This window comes from Otolemur garnettii, unplaced genomic scaffold, assembly GCF_000181295.1.
Source record: "Otolemur garnettii isolate 467f Iridium unplaced genomic scaffold, OtoGar3 scaffold00046, whole genome shotgun sequence".
NCBI lineage: Eukaryota > Metazoa > Chordata > Mammalia > Primates > Galagidae > Otolemur > Otolemur garnettii.
Genome location: NW_003852441.1, coordinates 8,707,527 through 8,725,070, shown reverse-complemented (window position 1 = coordinate 8,725,070; position 17,544 = coordinate 8,707,527). Strand labels below are relative to the sequence as shown.

The 17,544-nt window shown below is 46.1% G+C and overlaps 1 protein-coding gene across 1 annotated transcript in view; it reads right to left on the bottom strand.

Moving 5' to 3' along the window:
• The window catches only part of LOC100952936 (myosin-3), a 25,844-nt gene extending 8,814 nt beyond the window's left edge, over positions 1 to 17,030 (bottom strand). Inside the window, exons 1-28 of the mRNA XM_012806006.1 lie at positions 17,026 to 17,030; positions 16,141 to 16,197; positions 15,019 to 15,230; positions 13,194 to 13,337; positions 12,579 to 12,735; positions 10,178 to 10,205; positions 9,726 to 9,834; positions 9,014 to 9,106; positions 8,194 to 8,257; positions 8,006 to 8,104; positions 6,941 to 7,044; positions 6,720 to 6,858; positions 6,198 to 6,316; positions 5,971 to 6,120; positions 5,085 to 5,255; positions 4,676 to 4,982; positions 4,511 to 4,581; positions 3,894 to 3,981; positions 3,693 to 3,810; positions 3,215 to 3,338; positions 2,984 to 3,120; positions 2,640 to 2,895; positions 2,214 to 2,456; positions 1,952 to 2,128; positions 1,698 to 1,843; positions 1,527 to 1,617; positions 717 to 1,106; positions 494 to 620 (exon numbers count right to left, since the gene is read on the bottom strand). Coding sequence (XP_012661460.1) covers positions 494 to 620; positions 717 to 1,106; positions 1,527 to 1,617; positions 1,698 to 1,843; positions 1,952 to 2,128; positions 2,214 to 2,456; positions 2,640 to 2,895; positions 2,984 to 3,120; positions 3,215 to 3,338; positions 3,693 to 3,810; positions 3,894 to 3,981; positions 4,511 to 4,581; positions 4,676 to 4,982; positions 5,085 to 5,255; positions 5,971 to 6,120; positions 6,198 to 6,316; positions 6,720 to 6,858; positions 6,941 to 7,044; positions 8,006 to 8,104; positions 8,194 to 8,257; positions 9,014 to 9,106; positions 9,726 to 9,834; positions 10,178 to 10,205; positions 12,579 to 12,735; positions 13,194 to 13,337; positions 15,019 to 15,222 — 3,856 coding nt within the window. The 5' untranslated portion in view covers positions 15,223 to 15,230; positions 16,141 to 16,197; positions 17,026 to 17,030. The remainder of the gene's footprint in view (positions 1 to 493; positions 621 to 716; positions 1,107 to 1,526; positions 1,618 to 1,697; positions 1,844 to 1,951; positions 2,129 to 2,213; positions 2,457 to 2,639; positions 2,896 to 2,983; positions 3,121 to 3,214; positions 3,339 to 3,692; positions 3,811 to 3,893; positions 3,982 to 4,510; positions 4,582 to 4,675; positions 4,983 to 5,084; positions 5,256 to 5,970; positions 6,121 to 6,197; positions 6,317 to 6,719; positions 6,859 to 6,940; positions 7,045 to 8,005; positions 8,105 to 8,193; positions 8,258 to 9,013; positions 9,107 to 9,725; positions 9,835 to 10,177; positions 10,206 to 12,578; positions 12,736 to 13,193; positions 13,338 to 15,018; positions 15,231 to 16,140; positions 16,198 to 17,025) is intronic.
• Positions 17,031 to 17,544: the final 514 nt, after the last annotated feature.

Here is a 17,544-nt window from a genome sequence, read left to right as displayed (position 1 = left end):
GCCACCTTAGGTGTATGTGGCTGGCGCCTTAGCCGCTTGAGCCACAGGCGCCGAGCACTTACATTTTTATTATACAGTAAGAACCTATAGAAATTGGCCATGAGTGTTTCTCTTTATTCTCCTAAAACAATAAATCTGAATTAATGTGCAGAAAAAAACAGCAAGACCATGGGACTTAGTTTCTAGTCCTAGTTCCACCAATTAGATTCTATCCGATGTGTTAATTTTGAATGAAGTTTGAAGTAGGTGATTTTAGGTCCCTTCTCACTCTGGTCTGTTTTTCTTTCTCTTGTTCTTTTTGATCTCAATGTTGTCTCACTTCAGGATATTTTGAATGGCCCTTTCTGTGGGTTATTTCCATCACTTCTCTCTTGAAAAATATGCTTCCCCAGAAATTCTCCCCCAGACACACACTGCCCCTTAGCTTTGCCCAGCTGCTCGCTGTGTGTGTCCATGAGTTTTTTGCCCTTCTGGTTTCCTGCCCATAACTCACCAGCCTCAGACTGAAGACGAGACTTCTGTGTGGTCAGCTCACCCAATCCCCTCTGAATTTCCTCATTCTTGCCCCTGGCCTCACTTAACTGATCCTCCAGGGTTCGGCATATTTTTTCCAGATTTGCCTAAGGATTGAGATGGGGTTGGGGGAGTGGAGGAAAGTCAGTCTTTGACCACAGAGTCTCCCCTCTGGAAAGCCTGGGTCCCTCCCACCCTGGCACCTTGGACTTGGACACGCTCTCCATACTGCTGGACAGATCATCAATCTCCAGCTTGAACTCGCTCTTCTCCTTCTCCAGCTTCTGTTTGACCCGCTGCAGGTTGTCGATCTGCTCCCCGAGCTCAGCTGTGCTGTCCGTGTGCTTCTTCCTCAGGGTGGCCACCATGGCCTCATGCTGCAGGGTGGCCTCCTCCAGGTCCCGGCGCAGCTTCAGGAATTCGGCCTCCCGCTTCTTGTTGAGCTCAATCTGTGTGGAGGTGACGCCTCCAGCCTCCTCCAGCCTCTCGCTCAGCTCTTCCAGCTCCCGGGCATAGTCACTGCGCTGTTTCTCGGTCTTTGCACGGGTGGCCCTCTCAGCCTCAATCTCCTCTTCCAGCTCCTCGATCCGAGCCTGTAGGGGATAGCCAGCCATTTGCCCTAGGGGCAGTCAGTTGCCAGGGAGATGCTAAATGCCAAGAGCAGGCTGGTTTCCATCCCCGTTAGACAAACTGAGTCTCAAACTTTCCCCAGAGAAATAAGAATCTCGCTACTTTCCTTTCTTATAAATCTTTCCTGATCCATCATTACTCCTACAGAGACAAATGCAGGCTATTTTCTATTCAACTAAATGTTGATCCCAAATACTTTAATTACGTATTTAACTGGAAGTTATGGGGAAATGGTTCATCTTTGCTTCATCAGCCTAGCAGAAAGAGAACCCATGAGGCAGCCCCATGGTCTTGCCCACTTGCTCTGTATGGCTTGTGGCAGACAGCTCCCAGCTTACTGTGTGTGACCTGACATGAGAAAGAGAAACCCAAAGCCCGCTTACCTGTAACTCTTTGATTTTCTTCTGAAACTGGAGGCCCAGCGTCTGCTCATCTTCCACTTTGCTTTGCAGCTGACTATATTCAAAGTCTTTCCTGTGAAAGGAAATGGAGAAAGTATGAAGACAAAATACCCAGTGACTTGCAAAACTGAAAGCCGTGGTGGTGGAGCATACTTCTTGAGCCTTTCATCCAGCTGTTGCTTATCATTCTCAAGGTCTAATATGGACTCTTGGGCAAGCTTCAAGTCTCCTTCCAGCTTCCTTTTGTGCCTTTCCAGGTCTACACGGAGCTTCTTTTCTTGTTCTAGGGAGCTTTCCAGCTGAAAAAGGCACCATTTCCTTTTGGAGACAAATGCTTTGCAAGAGGACCCTTGGGTGCTCTTCTAACCCTGAAGTTCTGGGACTCCCAAGTAGCTCTATTTACTTACATCATCCACTTGCTGTTCCAATTTGCTCTTGATTTTGCTCAAAGAATTGACTTTGTCTTCTTCAGCTTGGAGGTCATCCAGGGTCTGTTGGTGGGCCTCTTGGAGAGCCTTTTTCTCCCTGGTTAACTTTGCAATTGTTTCGTCTAATCCGGCGAGTTCCTCCATAAGGTTCTTAACCTAGGAAGAAGCCACAAGCAGTTATAAGAATAAAGTTTAGTTTGCAGTGACTACATAAAGCTAGAAAGACCCAGAAGAAGAGTACCTTGTTCTCTGTGGCATGCTTCTCCTTCTCAACCTTGGCCAGTGTCAGCTCAAGGTCATCAATGTCTTTCTTGAGTTCTGAACATTCATCCTCCAGTTTCCTCTTCTTGGCTGTCAGCTCAGCATTGAGCTCTTCCTCATCCTCAGCTCTCTCCATCACCTCCTTGATCTTGGCTTCAAGTTGGAATTTGGCTTTGATTAGCTGGTCACATCTTTCCTCAGCATCCAACAAATTTTCACTTTCCTTTTTAAAAAAAGAACAATTCCTTTTAATGAGATAACGTTTGTGACATTCCAGTATTTTTTAGTTCTTTATGATACATCCTAACTAAAAAGCAAAAATCTCCCCCAAGAATCCTGTTTTCCTAAATAATCAAATCTAGAGTGAGAATTAAAAAAAAAAAAAATAAGAGCATTAAACACGCACAGCTTGTACTTGAAGCTGCAGGTCATTCTTCTCCTGTACCAGAGTCACCAATTTTTCCTCTAGCTCCTTCCTTTTTGCCTCTGACTTGGCGAGCTCGTCTTTGGTTTTCTGGAACTCTTCCTTCATGGTGGCCATCTCCTTCTCTGTCTCTGCACTCTTGAGGAGGGGCTTGATCTTGAAGAAGAGTTTCATCCAGGGCCAGTGCTTGACGTTCATGAAGGAACGAATGTTGTACTGGATGCAGAAGATGGACTCCCTAAAAACAAAACGTGGCTTATTCACAAAGATATGGCTCATTCCCTCGTCCCCAAAGAGCTCATGTTTGTGCAAAGACCCCGCTCGACCTCCTCTGCACCATCTTCTGGAACTCCACACGCATGAGAAATCCTCTGCACACAGCTTGTGTCCGGGTGATCAGTTTGGCCAGGCGGTCATCCCGCATCTCTTCCAGGGTTCCCAGCAAGCCAGCTTTGAAGAACACCTTAGTGGGGAGAAAGGTGACATGGAGCCACTTTCCTGGAGAAGTCACGTCAAGAGGACAAAAAGGCCAGCAGTTGTCAGAACTGATGTATCACCTTGGTGTGTCCAAATTTGTACTGAGTGTGGTCAATGTCGATGGATGCCAGAAGCTTTTCACAAGCTTTCTTGCTGTCAATGAATTGTCCCTCAGGGATTGCACTGGCATTCAGCACTCGGTATCTGCATTATAGACATAGAAGCATCACAGGCTATTGGCAAAGACACAGACATTGGAAACATCAAGTTCAGATCTCTCTTCCTATAGGCAAAAAGGCCAAGTTCCCAAGACATGAAAAAACTTTCCCAGAGTTACACTGCTACATAGGGTAGCTTAGAATCTGTGCCTCTTAACTCTGAAGCCAGGACTTTTTCTGCCATTTTGTATATCAGATATAGTCCAGAGGGGAAAAAAATGTGGAAAAGACAAGTATGTGTACCTTGAAATGGGTCTTTTCCTACCAATATCCCTCCCTCTCAAATTCTAGTATATGCACATCTCATCAAGAAGCAATATAGAATATTTGTATCACCCACCTTTGTTTAAAATCCCCATAGAGAATCCTATTTGGGAATCCTTTCCTACAGATACGGATGCCTTCCAGGACACCGTTGCACCGTAGCTGGTGCAGGACAAGGCTATGTTCCATAGCCCCTGGGGACAAAGCAGGACACATCAACTGCACATAGAATTTTTTGAAAATTGAACACCATCCAGAAAGCCAGCGGGTGTCTCACCTGGGGTTTTGGTTTCATTGGGAATTATACAACGCACAAAATGAGGGTGAGTAGTTCTTAAATTTGACATCAGCTTGTTCAGATTTTCCTAAAAAAAAAAAAAAAGTAAATTTGACAACCTACTGTGGACTTTTACAAAGACAGAAGTGCACAGTAATGAAAAGTGTGTGTTTTAAATTTATCATGAATAGTAAAGAATAGTTTATTTAACTCTCTCTTTTAATACTCCTGTGGCCAGAGGTGTGGGAAAATAACTGATGTAATAGTCTTTTGCCTGCCAGTGAACCAGAGGCTCTCCAAGTACAAAATGCTTTCCAAAATCAATTCAGGAGATGTGTCCGGCTCTACTAGGAGCCCTGTGTTCTATTGCTTGTGTCCTCAAGGCACACTGGAGAGCCAACCCAGCTACCTGCAGTATAGAAGATAATGACATTCTCGTCCCACACTGGTTAGACTTCATTCATACATTATCACTCTGTTACTCAATCTCACTAGTGACAGTAATCAGATTAAGATGACATTATTACCCTTGAATAAAACAAGTTTAAAATGTCTGCATTAATCATTTTTCTATGACTGAAACCAATTACAAGCAAATGAACTTGCATTTTTCTCACCCTGAAAAGGGCAGAGACAGTTTGGAAGGAAGAACCCTTCTTCTTGGCAACTTTCTTCTTTCCACTATCAGCTGAGAAAAATAAAGAAGGGCATGTTTTGTAAGTAGATCTGTAAAGTTTTTTTTGATGCTGTGGAACAAATGAAGGGGCTTTCCCTGTACTTACCATCTGCTGTGGCAAAAGTGGCATAGAGGTGTGCCAGGAGCCTGTTGGAGGACTTCTGGTACAGCCCAACAACAGTCTCATTCAGGGGGTCCTTGTTCTTCTCCAGCCATCCAGAGACACTGTAGTCCACAGTGCCGGCATAGTGGATCAGTGAGAAGTGTGCCTCCGCCCTCCCTTTGACCACCTTGGGTTTCTGGAAGTTGGCAGACTTGCCTAGATGCTGGTCATACAGTTTGTTCTTGAAGGAGGTGTCTGTTGCCTTGGGGAACATGCACTCCTCCTCCAGGATGGAGAAGATGCCCATAGGCTGGATTTAGGGGAAGATGAAGTGCGTAAGGATAAGTATGAGCTGCAGTGACAAGCAGCAGAGCAAATGAGAACTGGTTACTGGGTGGGTAGGATAGGATACCTTCTCGATGAGCTCGATGCAGGCGGCCAGGTCCATGCCGAAGTCGATGAAAGTCCACTCGATGCCTTCCTTCTTGTACTCCTCCTGCTCCAGCACGAACATGTGGTGGTTGAAAAACTGTTGCAGTTTCTCGTTGGTGAAGTTGATGCACAGCTGCTCCAGGCTGTTATACTAACACCAAAATAATAAGGTTCACCTGGAAAGTTAGACTTCTTTCAAAGTCAAAGACCCATCAGTGCTCCTCCTTATGGCCTCAGGCCCTCATTTATACTTTCAGATACGGTCACATTCCTCAAGGCCTGGCTCACATCACCTCTTCCCCTTGGAGTCTTCTCTACACTTCTAACTAGCAGGTATTTCCCCTCACCTGAGTTCCTGTGGTCTGGGCATCTCTTGTGCACTTTGTCTTATAGTTGCTGTTCTGTGTGCCTTGTAGATTTATATTTTGTTTTCCTCTATTAGACTGCAAGTTCATCTTTTCCTTCCCTAGTAGATCTTGTTTGGGGCAGATATTAAATATGCACTTTGATAAATGGCTATGTGCATCTGCCCCAAAGCAGGAGGATATTTATGTAAAATATTGTGCAACTGACTTCTTATCAAATTCTCTGTAACTTTTTTCTAGCTCTCCCTAAATCAGTAATTGCATTTGAGTTTTTTCTTTTATCCTTTCGATGATGTCATTTAAAATTCTGCTTTAGGGTAGTCTTCCCCACTCCTAAAATAATACAAACTCTCCCAACTTCTCCTCAACCTGATCCATTCTCCATCTGGTTTCTTGTAAGAAACTCTAAGATGGCCACCTCGGTGTCATTCCCTTTAGGATCATGCACACTAACCCTTCCATACAAAGCCATATGAAGATAGGAATATAAGTAACACAAACCTCAAAGATTTCAAAGCCTGCAATGTCCAGAACACCAATGAAGTGTTGCCTTGGTAGCTTGGTGTCCAGTTGCTGGTTAATGCGCGTGACCATCCACAAGAACAACTTTTCATACACTGACTTGGAAAGGGCATTCACGGCATGGTGAACCTTTAGGGAAAGATCAGCTCTGAGCATAAGGGCAGCAGCCTTCAGCCTGCTTCCCTTCCTGGCCTTGAAGCAGTTACCTGATCCACAGTTTGGCCTTTGGTAACATACTCATTCCCAACTTTCACTCTGGGGAAGCACAAGGCTTTCAGGAGATCTGAAGAGTTCAGGCCCATCAGGTAAGCTGTTTTGTCAGCCACTGGAAATAAAAAGAAAAATGATGCTATGCAAAGTAACAGAGCCACTGTGAAGGTCATCCAGATGTCAGAACTTGGCCAGGTTTGCCTTGGTATGTGGTACATTCCATATTCATGAACTGCTTATATGTGGCCCATGGGAAGCTAAGCCACTCAGAGAATATGATCAACTTCATGAAAAGTCTGGGCTCCAGAAATCCCTGGTCACTTCTTAATCATCCAAAACTAGTAATCCAGTGATTCAACAAAAGAGTGGCAATAGTGCCTATAGGCTTTGGAGACCCCAGAAAGACACAGCCACTTCTCCAGGTAGAAGAAAGATTAATCATTTTCAAAAGAGGAACAAAATGGTCTCAGGTGAGCAACCACCCTGCTCTGGCTGGCAACCCTCTGTGGAGTTTGTACCTTCGGTACCATCTGGCTCTGCCTGTTCCTCACGCTGCTTCTGCTTGAACTTCATGTTTCCATAATGCATCACGGCTCCTGTCAGCTTGTACAGCCCAGATTTCTCCTCTGGAGTAAAGCCCAGGATGTCAATGGCACTCTGGCATTGAAATAACAGCTGGTCAGGCAATTGACCCCAGGGATGGGGGAAGAGCACCACCCCTTTCTGTGTCTCCACCTACATCCGTAGCCAACAGCTCCTCAGCATCGTCTATGCTGGCCACCAGGATCTCACCCTGGCTGATGAACGGGTAGTCGTAAGGGTTGGTCGTGATAAGCAGCAGCTCTGAAATGACAGTGTGAGGTCACACAGATGAAAGCAGACACCCACCGAGTGGGATCTGAGCTCCCACATCCTGGGCTGGGACTTTGACCTCTGGACCCCAAATAGAATTTAGAGTTAGAAACCTCTTTTAAACAGTTTTGTGATACTCAGGCTGTCCCTGAAAATACACTCCAAGCAAAACTCTGCAGTCCTCAGTGCAACAGAGAATTAAGAACCCTAGAAAGAATATTTCACTTGCCTTGCTTTCCATGTGAATGATGCATGTCAATATCCGCTGGGAAAAGTTAACAAGAAAACCGGCAGAGTGTGGGTCAGGACAGAAACCCACACTGGTTAGTACAAACTGCTGAAAAAAAGCAGCCTGTCTCCAGGTTGGAGACCTGAAGCCTGAGCAGACACAGCCAAAGAGCAAAGACAACTGTACAGGGAGGCCCCTGTCAGGACAGGGTGGACTGTGGGTCTGAGTGTGCCTCAGCCTCACAGCATCTGGCGATATGTTGGTTTCTGTGCCAAGACACAAGAGGGCGCCAAAGGACAATTAAATGCTCCTGTTGAGCCTGACAGCACTGAAGTCAGTAGTGGTTTAATCTGATTATGGTCCATTTGATTAGGTTTTTCAAATTGGCATGTCACAGCCTAAGTAGACACCTACTGTCTCTCTCTTTTTTTTTTAAAGTATTTATGTTAAAATGTATTTTATTTCTTATTTATTATTATTATATCTTTTAGAAACAGTCTTTATCACCCACGCTGGAGTGAAGCCTCCAACATCTGGGCTCAATTGATAATCTCGCCTCAGCACGCCCAAGCAACTGGGATCATAGGCATGTGCCACTGTACCCAGGTTGCATCTCACTTTAAAATAAACTTCCTTCATTAGGTATAGAGTCACCTATGCATGGATATAATTCTCCTAGGTCTGATGATCTAAAGGCCAACATGACTAAAAGTTCATTCTCACCTATGAGCTCAGGCTTCTTGTTTGAAAGAATCTGGTAGAAGATGTGATAGCTTCTCTCAGCCTTCAGCTGGAAGGTGACTCTTGATTTTTCCAGCAGATCTGGAACACAAATAAATACATACAGGATGCTCTTCCAGACTGTTCCCCATCACTCTAAGACATTGTCAGATCTCTGTGGATATGCTTACAAGTTTCAATATCTGCAGAGGCCAGCTTCCCAGTGGTTCCAAAATGGATTCGGATGAACTTGCCCTGTGTGGGGGGGAAAGAGAGACCAGATTTTGCCATGGCTCTGATTGTTCCTACTGTCTCCTGGTAATGTGAATAGATTTTTTTCCCTTTATAATTTTTAATTAAATATGGCTTCCCTCTCCCTTATTCTCCTTTCAGTGTAGTATTTCCCCATTTCCCCATCCTTTTTATTCTATGCTCCTCCCTCCCCCTGTATCTAGCCAACAAAGCAGCTAGAGTGATTTTTTTCAAGATGTAAACCAAACCATACCACTTCCCTGCTTACAGAATACTTCAGTAGCTTCCTGTTCCACTTGGAATAATATCCAAACTCCTTCTCATGGCCTACAGGCTCCTCCACAGCCATCTTCCAACTCACCTCATGGGACATGTCCCTGGCCATATGGACCCTCTTTAGGTCCCGTGATTACACCAGGCCCTTCCTCCACTCAGGATGGTACAGTTGTTCTTCCCCTTTCCCCTTCTCCTCTCTGTCATTTCAAATATGGCTCCTTCTCCCTGACAGATCTTGGCTCAGCCCACCTAGAGATGCCTTCCCTGCCATCCCGTCTCTTGGAGGCCTGGGGCCCTGTCGCACTCGCACATGCCCTGTTTATTGAACTTCACATGGATGTATCATTGTCTGGAATCATCTAGTTGAGTTGTTTTGTCCTTTCATTGTCTGTCCCCACTGGTCTCTACGCTTCCTGAGGATGGACATCTTGCCAGTCTTGTGGACTGCAAAGAAAATCTCGTCTTAACCAAGATCAGACTCACAAAGCGGGAGGAGTTGTCGTTCCTCACAGTCTTGGCATTCCCGAAGGCCTCCAGCAGTGGGTTGGCACTGATTATTTGGTCTTCCAGTGTCCCCTGATGTAAGAAAGTGAGGGGGGAAGGAAATAAGCCATTTCTTTAAGCCACAAAATGATAGCAAACAAAAAGTTCTCACCCACTTTGTGAGTCTTGCCTGCCCTGGCTCCACCCTGACTTTCCAGCTGTGGGACCAACCAGAGCAATAGCACGTTTTACTCAGAACACGTTTGCCAGTTTGTTACATTTGTCTACAGCTGATCTCCCCTCTTAACATTTAGCCTGCAATTCCTTGATTCTCCACTTATGTGGGTCATCTGTGTTCATTTCATACCGCTGTAATAATTTGTTTCAAAGGCAAGTCTATGCTATGGTTCTCTCCTGTTGGGATTCTGCCATCAAGGAACAAGCTCTCTGAGTCACCCGCAAATTGACCTTTCTTAGTTAATTAAGCCTTCGATTTAGAGCTTTGTCTTCTAAGAAATCACAGGGTCTGGTCCTGTAGGGTCATCTCCACACTGTGTTGTCAAGGATGGCCAGCTGCTCTGCAAGATTTTAAATCCTATCCTGCCCTCTTGTCCTTGAAGTGTGGGAAATGTGATGACATTTGGCCTCCTTATTCTGAGGTTAAGACAAGGTTCAGAAGTGGAAGCACAGCTAGGCTTTCTCCCTGCCATACCTTCATTTTGGAGTCCTTCTTCTTGGCAAGGTCTCCAGTAGCTGCAATTGTTGCAAAGTACTGGATGACCCGTTTGGTGTTCACAGTCTTTCCTGCCCCAGATTCTCCACTATTTGGAGTGATCAAAAGAGAGAAAGAAAAAGAAATGAGTTGTGTTAGTAGACGCAGGCATGGACCTAGTCTGAGCCACATCTGACACATGCCTAACAAACAAGTGTGGGACACCACTGGGGAAGCCCAGGACCCCAGGGAAGACACTGTAGCCACAGGCTTAGCTGTCCTAAGGATGTGTAACTCCCTCTTCCTGAGGCCTTCTTTGTGTACCTTCTTGCCCATCTCCAAATCAATCTTTTCATCGTAGACTTTCCTCCAAACGCTTTCTAATTAACAGGATAGAGCAAGTGGCACCTTTTGTCACAGCTATGAAACCATTCTATGCCTTGGATACTTACGTGATCAGAATAGACTGGTTTTCACGATCTGTCAAAGGGAAAAATAAAATAGAGTTGACAGAAATATAAAAAGAGCTTCCAAATTCTACCCCATTTATTTCTCAAGCAGTCAGCGTTAAATGACACAATTTCTCCTCCCTTTAATTTTTTCTTTAGCCCTAGTGGAAGTTTGAAGAGCCTCCTTCTTACTTTATAACTTTAAAGTTTTATTTTTAATTGACAAGTAATAATTCTGTACATTTATATAAATGATGTTTCAATATATGTTTATTTAATAGAATGATTAAAACTCTTTCAGATCCTATACTGGACCTAGTCCAACATAATGATTTTCCTGCTACGTTCTGTTGTTGGAAGACATCCGACATGTTTTCTGATGTTTTTGCACTCTACACAGGCCCTCAACTTGCTCAGAAATTGCAATAATGAAAACACACATAACAAGAACAGTTATGGCTTCCAGGAAGGATTTTCCAAGTGATACTTCAGGAATATGAATTATGTACCTATCAGTGTGATATGAAAAATGATATGCCTCTTATCCCATGACAAGAGGTTAGTGACAATGCTGAGTACAATCTTTATCCCTCAAACATGGTTGATCACTGGTTTAGGAAGAAACAGCCTGCTTGATTTGAAAAACCAACAGTCATTTTAGAATGCACAAGTTTCTGGGAAGAGTAGACAGAGAGATCAATACTGTAGATATCGTGGATTTACAAGGTCTTACAAATAGTGAAAAATTATTCTTCTGGCTGAGGGAAGTTGGAGTTGTGAACAGCTACATCTTTTTTACTCATTAGATAAGGAGGTGAATGGAGAAAAAGTGCAGACACGCCTTTCTTACAAGAGAAATCTCATCACTTAGCTTGTGAGCAATGTGAAGAACAGAAATTCAAGAAAGAGGGGAAGACCATCATCTCTGACACTGAGGAAAGGCTAAATGGGAAGATGCATTTTATAATGTAAAATTAGAAAAATAATCAATGTAGGATTATATGTCTTGCAGCAGAAGAAATGAGAAAGGTGGAGGAGAGAAACCATTTTCTGTTGTGAGACAAGCAAGAGGAAGCTTAGACTTCATCCTGGAGTTTGTATCAAGAAGTATCACACTCAGGCCAGGCACAGTGGCTCACACCTGTAATCCTAGCAATCTGGGAGGCCGAGTGGGTGGATTGCTTGAGCTTAGGACTTTGAGGCAAGCCTGAGCAAGAGTGAGACCCTGGGCTCCACACCCATAGCAGTGTTTACAGTGCCAGCCACATGCACCAAGGCTGGCGGGTTCAGACCTGGCCCAGGCCAGCTAAGCAACAATGACAACTACAACAAAGGAAATAGTGAGGCATTGTAGTGGGCGCCTGTAGTCTCAGCCTCTTGGGGGGCTGAGGCAGGAGAATCACTTGAGCCCAAGAGTTTGAGGTTGCTGTGAGCTGCAACACCACAGTGCTCTACTGAGGGCAATGTAGTGACACTCTGTCTCAAAAAAAAAAAAAAAAAGAGTGAGACTCTGTCTCTAAAAATAGCCAGGCATTGTGGAAGGCACCTGTAGTCCCAGCTACTCAGGAGGCTGAAGCAAGAGGAATCCACTAAGCCCAAGAGTTGGAAGTTGCTGTGAGCTATGATGCCAGGGCCTTCTACCAAAGATAACAAAGTAAGACTCTGTCTCAAAAAATAAAAATAAAAATAAATCACACTCAAAAAATGATAAACAAAATAAAAATACTTTATTTTATATAACCTAAAATAGATAATAAAATTATCAGGTGAGTTCATATTTATGTCTTTCCCTTTTAAAACTGTAGGATAATTGCAAGTAATCCATCAAACTCTTTCCCATCCAAAATAAATAAGAGCTGGGGAGTATGTGGGTGGCAGAAAAATTGGATTGGAAAAGCTAATTAACAAAGCCATCACTTCACATACTTAACCTTTTTTTGTGATAAAAAACATTTAAAATCTACTATTTTAGCAACTTTGAAGTATACCATGTATCATTTCTAATTATAGTCACCATTTTATGCTAAAGATCACTAAAGTTTATTCCTGCTGTCTGAGACTTTGACTCTTGGACCCACATCGAGAGCCTCCTTCTTAGGAATAAGACCCAGAGATGCTAAGCCCTTGATTAAAACCATCCAGTGGCTTCTCATCCTTTTGGGTTGAACCACAAGAAATTGTCAATCCTTGGGGTTTTTTTACCCATTAAAAGGTCAGTTTTGTGGTTTTTAGCCAACACCTGCATTAACCTCAAACTTGTCACCAGGGCCTCTGAGGCCTTCCCCCTCCTCTCCCTTGTGCTGGACACCACACAGTGCCAGGCTCAGGGGGCAAGGGGCAGCTGTCTGGACTGCAGCAGTGCCTGCACCACTATCCCTCTGCAGCCTTCCTCCCAGAAACATACCAGTGAGCATGAACTGATAGGCGTTGTCAGAGATGGAGAAGATGTGGGGTGGGGCCTCCTGGCGCTTTTTGCCTCGGTAGCCATTCACCACCTCGGGGTTGTACACTGGCAGCCACTTGTAGGGGTTGACAGTGACACAGAAGAGGCCAGAGTAGGTCTATGGGATAAAAAGGTATATGTGTATATATATGCACATGTATGTGTATGATATGAAAACTTTTGCCTTTATTATTATCTCATGTGTCTTTATCATACCCTTGGAGGGAAGATATGATTTCTATCTATAGATGGGGCAACTGAAACTCAAAGAGGGGAGCAGCTGAGCCTCCCACAACTGATGAGTGACCATGGCAAGACCCAGCCTGGCCCCATCTTTCCTGCCTCCACCCCACCTTCCTACTGGCCACACCTCTTCTTCCTGCCCTACTCATCTCTTGCTTACTAATCTTTTTTCTTTCTGTTTCCCTTTTTCTTTTCTTTTCCTCCATTTCCCCTGTTTTATTCAATGAATCAGGCACAAATCTCTGAAAATCCCAGTACCCACACACACATCTCCACCTCCCTCCCCACCCCCACGTCAGATGTCCCCAAGGAGCACCGCAGAGCCTCACTGACATAGATCATCCAGGATGTGTAGCGATCTTTGAGGTTGTACAGCACGGCTGGCTCGTTGAGGTGGGTCAGCATGGCCATGTCCTCGATCCTGTCAAACTTGGGGGGGTTCATCGCATACACATCCTCTGGCTTGACCACCAGGGTCTGAAAGGGGAAGTCACGGTGCCTGCTGTGGCTATCTACTCCCCTGGAGAGACTCTTGACCCACAAGGACAGACGCTAGAGAAAGCCCAGCTGACAGCGAGGTAAGGAAGGTTATGGGGTGGCTTGTGGTAGTGGCCATAGAAGGTGATTTGTTTGTTACTCAGGGCTTTTTTCCCCTTTTTTTTCCCTCAGAGCTGGAGGGATGGGAGGGAGGAAGGATGAGAGAAATGAGAGAAAAAGAGCACTTTGAGAGCATACGGATGACAGTGGCAGGGGACTGCAGCCAGCTCAGTAATGCTGGGCCCAAATCCAGTTCACGCCTCTGAAGGGCTCTTTCCTCATCTACTCAGAGGACAGGGCAGATCCAGGGGCCAGCCCTGGGCTAGGGGTAGAAGAGAAGGAAGCTGGTGGCATGGACAGCCAGGCTGGTGCCCACAGAGTGAGCCTACATTCTGAGCTTTCTGAAAGTGGCCTGGACACCCCCAGTCCCACATCTTGCTCCCTTCCTCCCCCACCCTGAGCATGCTCATGAAAGGGGCCCCTGCCCCACCACATGCCTTCCTGCCCTTTCTGGGGACAGAGTATTATAAGCCAGCGGAGAGGCACCCAGAGGCAGAGCAGGGGCTCCAAGCATAGGTAAGTGTCTGCACTTCACTGAGTGAAGGACCTTGTCTTTCTCTCCCCTGCTCACTTCACTGAAGCTGAGGATCTTGTCTTTCTCTCCCCTGCTCTGCCTTCTTCCCACCTCTGAAAACGCTCAATTTTCCTGGTCCCATCTCTGGGCAGTGTGAGCGAGAAGCCCACCTTCTAACAGTCCCAGGCAATCGGACCTGCTGCAAGACAGTCTTAGATGACCGTTCACTATGTCTAGCCTCAGTCTTGCCTGCTGCTTTATAAGCCTCAGTTCCTTTATTTGAAATATGCACAGAGCCACCTTCTGAGAGGTTTAGTGCTTGGTAGCAGTGTGGGCAGCTCTTAATGCCCTTTCCCTTCATGCACAGCACAATACACTATTTCTTTTACTTATCTCTTGGGTTTCCTTTTTCCTCTCTTATTTTTTAATCACTTTTGTTTTTTCTTTCTTCCTTTTTTGGGGGTGTGAGTGTGTGTGTGTGGCTTTTCTTGGGACATTTCCAGAGTCTTCTGGTCTAGACTCCAGAAAGTAATAAAGTGCAGAGTTCCTCCCAGCATTCCCACAATGGCTGGGCCAGACTGTAGTGGGCTGCAGTGCTCATTGCCTTCCTGATACAGGGAGGCTGCTATTTGAGCTTGTGGTCCACTAGGGTCCCTCACACGTTTTCCTTACGTCCTCAGTTAGATGGTCATTTCTAGAAGAACCAGGGGGGAACCTAGACTACCAAAGGACAGTGCTCTGGAAGAGCTCCCCTCATGCCAGACTCTGAACTCTGCACTCTTGGGACTCATGGAGCTGGTCTCCTCTGACCTAGAGTGACGCGAACAAAGGCACCTGGAAACTAATCAGGTTTCTGGTGGATCAGACACAGTCAGACTCTTCTCCCACCCTGTAACCTGAGGGCAGTATTTACTCTGCTTTCTGGGAGGACTCCTGGGAAGCCTGAGGCCATGTCACATGAGGCATTGCAGTGCCAGAGCGGCGTCTGGAAGTGGCCGGGGTGGGTCAGACGCACATACAAGGAGCGGCGTGCAGAGGGAGTCTTACCCTGCTGTCCTCGGTTTCCACAGCCACCTTCCCGTCTTGAGAACTCTTAATTTTCCCTTTGGCATATTCTTCCTTTGAGTCCACCACAAAGCAATACGTTTTGGCATCAAAGGGCTGGTTCTGAGCTTCGATTCTCTCTTTTTCCGACTTTCGGAGGAAAGGAGCGGCTATGCCGAACACTTCCATTTCACTGTCACTACTCATGCTGTCAGCTGGAAGGCACACCCACCAAGTGAACCGGGAGTCCCTGGCCCATCTCAGCACCTGCCCTACCCGGCTCAGCCCAGGAGCCTTCAAAGGCTGGGCCCAGCAACAGGGCCGTCCTCCTGCCCCATGGAGCTCGGCCTAGAGGCCTTAAGTGCCCGGGAAAATCACATTGCCACATGTTTACTGCGTGGCTACTTTTGGCAAAGGGCAAGGGGCCCTGTTTCATCCAAGCTCCTTAATTATCTGAAGCTGGAATTAGTGAAGGGACCCTGGGGACCTCCTTTTCCTCTTCTATAACACCCAGGTGTTGCTGAGGGAACATTTAAAATAAACACCATTTAAAAATAAAAAGTGGGGGGCACCCTTAGCTCAGTGGGTAGGCACCGGCCACATACACTGAGGCTGATGGGTTCGAACCCAGCCTGGGCCTGCTAAACAACAATGACAACTACAACAAAAAACAGACAAACGTTGTGGCGGGTGCCTGTAGTCCCAGCTACTTGGGAGACTGAGGCAAGAGAATCACATAAGCCCAAGAGTTTGGGGTTGCTGTGAGATGTGACACCATAGCACTCCACCCAGGGTGACAGCCTGAGACTCTGTCTCAAAAAAAATAAAATAAAATAGTGTACTAAAAGGCATATAACTAAGGAATTTTTGAGCCATCTTGAATCAAGGTGGCTACATCCTCGCACGAAAGGACCAAACTTTGCTCTGTTCAGTGGCTAAGAATAGCAGTCAGCACCTGACATCTGCATCTGAAAGCATCCGCCCACCCCTGCCCCCCCTTCTCCTTGTCTCTCCAGCACCTCTGGCTATCTGTGCCTCAAAGCCAGTAGGAGGAGGGAGGAACTGATAGCCTTAGGTCGCCTGGAGACTTCCAGCACCCAAAGGACAGGGTCCAAAAATTCTCACCTAAGCGTCCCACCTGCAGGAGAGCAGAAGACAAGAGTAGCCTGGGAAATGGCAGACCTGTGGCAACAAGCACATGTCCAAAAGCTTAGAGACACCTCCTTCTTCAATGTCTGGTTCTGTTCTGAAGGCTCTTGACAAAGTAACTAACAAGGATAAAGGACTAATAATGTGAAGGGGCTGGCTGGAGGAGAAGGTGGAGCTTGACCTACTGGTAGCCTGTTAAGGCGGGAAAAGCCCTCAACTGCCCGGTTAGTCCCTCTTTGGTCCCTCTCAGCCTGGATGGGCTCATCTTTTGTCTGATGCCTTCCATTCAGAATCACACAACAGGGGCTGAATCCCTATTAAAAAAATTTTTTTCTTGAGACAGAGTCTATGTTACCCTTGGTAGAGTGCTGTGGCGACACAGCTCACAACAACCTCAAACTCTTGAGCTTAAGTGATTCTCTTGCCTCAGCCTCCCAAGTAGCTGGGACTACAGGTGCCTGCCACAACGCCCAGCTATTTTTGTTGTTGTTGTTGTTGTTGTAGTTGTCATTGTTGTTTAGCAGGCCTGGGCCGGGTTCTAACCTGCCAGCCCTGATGTATGTGGCCAGTGCTCTTTAACCACTGAGCTACAGGCACCGAGTCCCCATTAAAAATCTTGAGGGACCAGGCCATGGTGGGCAGGTTCATGGGGTGTCCGAAGAGGAGCTCAGGGGAGAGTGGGTCAGGAGCTGGAGGCACCTGGGCCCAGGGAGACTCGCCCCACATCTGACTAATCTTACAGAAACCCCTCATTGAGAAAGGAGGCAACACCTTACCAGGGCCACAGCACAAAGTGCTGGGCCATGCCAGGCTGATGCAGTCCATGCAGCAGAGGCTGAAGAGAGGAGGGCCATGACTTACCTCTGCCCACGAGCAAGTGACACACAGAGGGGCAGCTGCTCCCCTGGGCTTTTATAGGCCTCCGCTAACCCCCATGGCCCATTCCTTCTCTATATTTGGAAAAAGAATGACCTACACCCCTAGCTGAGAACTGGCTTCTTCCACATGTGTTTTTTATCATTGCCAAGGGCAAGGTATATATAGAAATGAGCAGGGTACATAACCATTTTCCATCTGCATTAAGTTGGGGGTTTGGGATGCCTTTCTTTGAACTTGGGTCTGGGCTTCTTCACTGGGCTTGATGGAACCGCTTTGCGGTGGTGGGTGTCACACTTCGAAGTCAGCGTGAGTTCCTACCTCATGGGGACAGAGGACATTCAGTTGGGTGGTTTGCTTAGAAAATGAATAAGACTGAGGATGTGAAAGTTGAAATCTTCTTGGAATTTTAAGCAAGACTTTTGTCATAACCCAAGGCTGTGACAGGGGATTATGATTGTAAAACTTGTGCCAGGAATAACAACAACAGCAATAATAATAGTA